The 6,264-nt window shown below is 40.8% G+C and overlaps 1 protein-coding gene across 3 annotated transcripts in view; it reads left to right on the top strand.

Annotated features, from left to right (window-relative positions):
* The window catches only part of LOC107719173 (ubiquitin carboxyl-terminal hydrolase 31), a 44,948-nt gene that overhangs the window by 7,038 nt on the left and 31,646 nt on the right, over window positions 1-6,264 (top strand). For all 3 annotated transcript variants that reach the window (XM_016526547.1, XM_016526546.1, XM_016526545.1), the window contains exon 4: window positions 451-543. In XM_016526547.1, coding sequence (XP_016382033.1) covers window positions 451-543 — 93 coding nt within the window. The remainder of the gene's footprint in view (window positions 1-450; window positions 544-6,264) is intronic.

The raw sequence follows: 6,264 nt of genomic DNA, 5'->3' as shown, positions 1-6,264 counted from the left end.
GAGCGAGAGAGAGAGAGAGCGCGAGAGAGCACATACCAGCTTCATCACTGTGTCTGTCACACGACTCTGTTGCCCTTTCGGCTTGAGCTGATGGTAAAACTAACGACATTATCGACATTATTATTATGGTAAGGGGCGTTACATTTCAGACAAGTGCTTGCGGTTTTCGGCCAATCACAATGCACTGGGTTAGCTGGCCAATCAGAGCAGACTGCGCTTGTCAAAGGAGGGGGCTTTGTTGAAAACGACGTGTTTGAGAGAGGCGGGGCATAGAGGACCTACAATAATGTACAGTATTTGAAAAATAATGTGTTTTTTGAACATTAAAGCATGTCAACATATTCTGTTACACCAAATACACAAAATAATGATCTTTAAAATAGCATCATATGACCCCTTTAAATGTTTGTCTTAGTTGAAATGGCTCACTGTGTCCTCTGTTGATTCCAGATCCTCGCTTACCTGTCCGCACTGTCAGAAACAGAGCAACACTTTTGATCCTTTTCTTTGCATCTCCCTCCCAATACCATTACCTCATACACGGTAAGTACTGATGTCAGAGAGACCGCCATTTAATTCCTTTCGGTGTGTTTTGATGGCAGCATCATGCTTCATCTGTAGGTTTAGACGTGAAGGCAGATTGATCAACCGTCATGTCTTTATTAATGGCGTGACTGATCAACAGGGGTAGGATGAATATTAAGAAATATGCTCAGACACCTGTTTAGATGAAGCGTTCGATTTCATGACTGTTGGAATGATGTTGTTAATTTAGTCTGTTATGGACTTTCACTTTACATTTCATAGAAAACTAATGGCTTCATTTAATTCTTAACTGAACTTTGGGCTGGATCTGTAACACAGCCCGCCACATATTGTCACCAATCATGAAACATGTTGTCGCTCTGTAGTAACTATATAGATACACTACCGATCGAAAGTTTGGGTTACAATGTAATTGAATGTAGTGTCTTATGCTCATTTTTATATATTATTTATAAATATTCATATATTATTTAAAAATACAGTAAAAACAATATTACATGTTAGCACAGCTTTACATGGTGATTTCAAAGCTGAATTTTCAGCATCATTACTCCAGTCTTCAGTGTCACATGATCCTTCAGAAATCATGCTAGTATGCTGATTTGCTGCTCAAAACAGTCGGTGTTAAAACAGTTGTGCTGCTTAATATTTTTGTGGAAACTGTAATACATTTTCCCCCTGTAATCTTTGATGTAAAGAAAGTTCAAAATTACAGTATTTATATAAAATAGAAATCTTTTGCAACATTATAGGCTAAATGTTTTTACTGTTACTTTTGATCAATCTAATGCATCCTTGCTGGATAAAAGTATTAATTTCTTTAAAAAAAGAAATACTTTACTGATCCCAAACTTTTGAACAGTAGGGTATTTATTCTTTGATTATGATTTTTTTTTTGAGAATTCTGAATTAAATACAGTTATATTGAGAGCATCAATATCATGTTGATTAACTTAGAAAATAATTTATGAACAAAGGTGTAAAAAAAAAAAGGTAATGTACAGTAATACCCTTACAGTAGACGTACAACATACGGTGAACACAAAACACAAAAACAGCAATAGAACAGCAATGATAATAACAGCAATGAAAATAAACAGTGATGACCATCTGACAATAATAGTAGTAGTATTCAAGTAGTACTAGCATGCATAATAATAATAATAATAATACTAAAGATGGTGATGCTAATAATACCTTGTGATGACGGCAACAGTAATATCAATAATAATAAAAGTAATGATAATAATAATAATAATGTAATAACAATCGTAATAATAATAATGTAATAATGACACATACCCAACACATACCACACCTATTCTAGCTTCTGTGTCAAGGTTTTTTTTTTGTTTTTGTTTTCCTTTCCAATTCACGGTAAGATTACTATATGTATATGTATGTATGCCTAAGCTGATGTGGTGCATTAAAAGAAGCGTGTGGTGCATTAAAATCAGGATGCGGTGCATTAAAAACATGTGTGGTATATGTTGGGTGCAGATTTGATTTAGTTATATTTATATATTTTAGGTATATATATTTAGTGTTATGATCTTCATTAAACCATTACCGTCCTTATATAAAATATCATCCCATCAACATCATCTTATTACTGCTCAATGTTTCTATGATATTAATAATGATAATAATAATATTGAAAACAATATTGAATACACATAGTATTATTAAAGGAATTATTCATTTGAGGCAGGACTACTTTTCTAGGGGGATAGAAAAGTTACTGTTATTATTCATGTGGATATTTCTGTCATGTTTATTTCATGTAAAATAATTGTTTTATATATACACTTAAGTTGTACAATATCTGAATGAAGATGAAGATGAAAATAAAACGAGGTTTATTAAATAAATCCACAGATAGCTCAACTACAAGACAGCTGTGTACAACACAGGCAATACCAGACAAATGAAAGGTCAAACAGCAGCAACTTAAATACAACACAAATAAGGGCAATAACGATGAACACCTGAGTAGATTAAATTAATTACCATGACAGCTAAAGAGTGGCTGAACAAAGGAAGACATGTGACTGAAGAAAACCAATGACAAGTCCCCTCCTGGAAGGCGCGACCTCGTGCCGTAAATGAAGAGGTAAGGGAGGGATGGTGGGGGCTTTGGAGGAGGGCGAGGAGCTGGAGAAGAGGAGCAGGCAGAGGGCTGTTGATAACAGGCAGGCAGACAGGCAGAGACTCCATGGAGGCACAGATGGTGGGAGCAACCATGGGGTCAATGATGGGAGGAGTGGCCAGGTGTTGCAGACCCAGAGCGCAGCAAGGATGACAGCCCACGGCGGAGTCGATGGAGGGAGGAGCCAAAGTGTTCGTGTGGCCGACGACATCCGCGGGACGACTGAAGGAGACAGAGCCGATGTCAGGGGATCCCAGGGCAACGATGGAGAGCTGATGGAACCAAGCAACACCACTGGCACTGAAGACCTAGGTGTAGCCGCGAATAACGATGAACACCTGAGTAGATTAAATTAATTACCATGACAGCTAAAGAGTGGCTGAACAAAGGAAGACATGTGACTGAAGAAAACCAATGACAAGTCCCCTCCTGGAAGGCGCGACCTCGTGCCGTAAATGAAGAGGTAAGGGAGGGATGGTGGGGGCTTTGGAGGAGGGCGAGGAGCTGGAGAAGAGGAGCAGGCAGAGGGCTGTTGATAACAGGCAGGCAGACAGGCAGAGACTCCATGGAGGCACAGATGGTGGGAGCAACCATGGAGGCGATGATGGGAGGAGTGGCCATAGGTATTTTTTAACCATGGGGTACACATTCTATTATTAAAGGATGGACATGATGGAGATTACTGAACAACAAAACTGGACATCAGACCCAGAGCGCAGCAAGGATGACAGCCCACGGTGGAGTCGATGGAGGGAGGAGCCAAGGTGTTCGTGTGGCCGACGACGTCCGCGGGACGACTGAAGGAGACAGAGCCGATGTCAGGGGATCCCAGGGCAACGACGGAGAGCTGATGGAACCAAGCGACACCACTGGCACTGAAGACCTAGGTGTAGCCGCAGCGACGAGCGTCCGGGGTGGAGCCTGAGTGCCCGAGGACTGAGGCGGAGCCGGGGGGAAGGAGGAGCCCACTGAAGCCGTAGGGGTGGAGATACGGAGCGCAGCGAAGGGCTCGCAAGTCCGTGGCGCAGGCAGAGTGACGACTGACCAAGGGAACCCGGTGGAATGCTGTCTAGAACCAGCGACGATGAAGAAAGTGTAGCGATATCAGGGTGGGGTAGGGTGGGAAGCAGTATTTCCGTGTCCCAGTTAATGAGCCAGTCCTCCCCAGAATCAATGTCCACCATATTTCCCACAGGGACAGCTGTTGCCGGCTCACACCCCTGGTCAGACTCACATAGGGGCTTCGGCTCAAGGGCATTAGTGGGCGCTGCCATCACAGGCTCCGTTCTCGCAGCGGGCGGAAGCTCCCCGTCTGCGGGGGGCTCTAGCGTTGTCGTCTCCATAGTGAGAGGTGTTGGTGGGCTGTGCTCTGGGTCTGGCTGTGCGATGTCTGTGCGGTGTGGCTGGACGAGGTTGCTATCATCCTCTGCTCCGCCCACTGTGAACGTGGACCCGTATGTCCACAGTGCGAAGTTGATGTAAGCCTCCAGGGTCCAGCAGAGAGCACCGCGGGGCATGACGAAGCGGAGATCTTCGTCCAGTCCACACCAAAATCCCTCCATTAGACAGACTTTGTCACAGGTGGCAAGATGGCAGATGTCGAGGAACTCCTCCACGTAAAGCTCCAAGTCTCTGCCTTGCTCGAACACAAACACTGTTCCTCTTTCCAGTAACTTATTACCCCTCGTCTGGGCAACATTAATGGAAGCAATGTCCATAGTTCTTCTCATCTTTAGGGTCTGGTATTCTGTCACGATTAGTCCAAAGGATGAAGACGATGATGAAAATAAAACGAGGTTTATTAAATAAATCCACAGATAGCTCAACTGCAAGACAACACAGGCAATACCAGACAAATGAAAGGTCAAACAGCAGCAACTTAAATACAACACAAATAAGGGCAATAACGATGAACACCTGAGTAGATTCAATTAATTACCATGACAGCTAAAGAGTGGCTGGAAAACTGAACAAAGGAAGACATGTGACTGAAGAAAACCAATGACAAGTCCATGAAAACAAAACTAATAGTTAATAGCTAACCGTGACAATATCATCCTAAAGCTACATGTTTTACCAAGTAAAAGTGGATATGATATGATATATGAAAGATTGCATTTAACTTTGCACAGACAGGGTTAAGAAGTGAAATACCTCTCATTGTCTAATGCTGCTTATAGTATTTATGAATATTTTGAATTAACTTTTATTTTTGTTTTCATTTTAATTTGTATTTTTTTGTGCTTTGCTCTCATAATTTGTATTATTTTTTGTATATTTCTATTAAAATATTTTTAATATATTTTTAATTCAGTTTTAGTAATTTTAGTGCTTCACCTTGAACTTATTAAAGTCGTTTTTAGTTTGCATAGAATATTTTTGTTTTATTTCAGCTTTATTTCAGTTACCCAAACGATTTGTAGTCTTCGTTTTAGTTAGCAAAAACAACACTAACACTTGCCCCGTATCTTCTCATTGTAAGTGTATTACTAAACAGTACAGCCATTTTCCTTTGTTTTTACAAGCTTATGGACAAATTAAACAAATTTTCTGTGGAAACTAACAGCATGCCATGAATATCTATATACTTTTACTCACAATATTTCTTCATAAAAATATAAAGGTTCCGAAGTTGCTATACTTTCTCCTTGTTTTAGGTGCTAAAATATATACTTTTCCCTTCAAATAATCATCCTCTTCTGCTTCTCTCCGGAGGTGCTCTGATGATATTTTTAAGAGACCAGTGTAGTGGTTGATCAAGGAGAGCACTTGGTTTAATCCAAAGGCATTTTTAAGCTGCTGAATTCATTAGTACACATTAATGATTAAAGAAGCCGTAGTATTAGAAGACAGACAGTGATTTACAGCACACCTGCCCCTCATAGTACCGCAGAGATGATGAACCAGCGAATAATAGTCCCTGGGAGAGTAGAATAGCTGGGCAGGTTTCACTTACACATCATTATTGAGTAAAACCCTGCTGGTTCCTTCATATCATCCCTAATCCAAGAGGTTCTTCATCATAAGGAAGAATCGGGGGATATTTTGACCCCTCCGCCCGCTGTGGCTTACCGCACTGTCGGCATCTCTCTGCTCTGAAAAACATTAGTGCAGAGAAAGACTAGATTTTGGAGCTTATGCTCTGTAGGGGTGGGGGAAAAAATCGATACAGCATAGTATCGCGATATTTTCCGCGGCAATACTGTATTGATACACGGACGCCAAGTATCGATCTTTTATTATACTATTTTGTAGTAACAAAAATCAGTTTCTTTACAGTCCACTAGATGGTGGTGTTAAGTTTTTTGCTAAAATCCTTTAATTTTAGCAAAAAATTAAGCCGCTGAAATTAAGCCGGCAAGCCGTTGATTATCCCGCTTATTATATGGTCATTTGCCAGCATTGACAACTTAAAGCTGTTTATGATGTTAGCAGCGCAATATTTAACCGGAAGGGTAAAAATGGTGGTTATTTTCGTCAGTTACGGCTCGTTAGCTCTAGCTTTCTGCCCACTTCAAATCAGATACAGAGATGAAATAGTGCGGTAAGACCACATTTATTTGAATGAA

This window comes from Sinocyclocheilus rhinocerous, unplaced genomic scaffold (genome assembly GCF_001515625.1).
Source record: "Sinocyclocheilus rhinocerous isolate Xijiao unplaced genomic scaffold, SAMN03320098_v1.1 scaffold2982, whole genome shotgun sequence".
NCBI lineage: Eukaryota > Metazoa > Chordata > Actinopteri > Cypriniformes > Cyprinidae > Sinocyclocheilus > Sinocyclocheilus rhinocerous.
The sequence above is the reverse complement of the archived record's forward strand: the minus strand, read 5'-3'. Positions and strand labels throughout refer to the sequence as shown.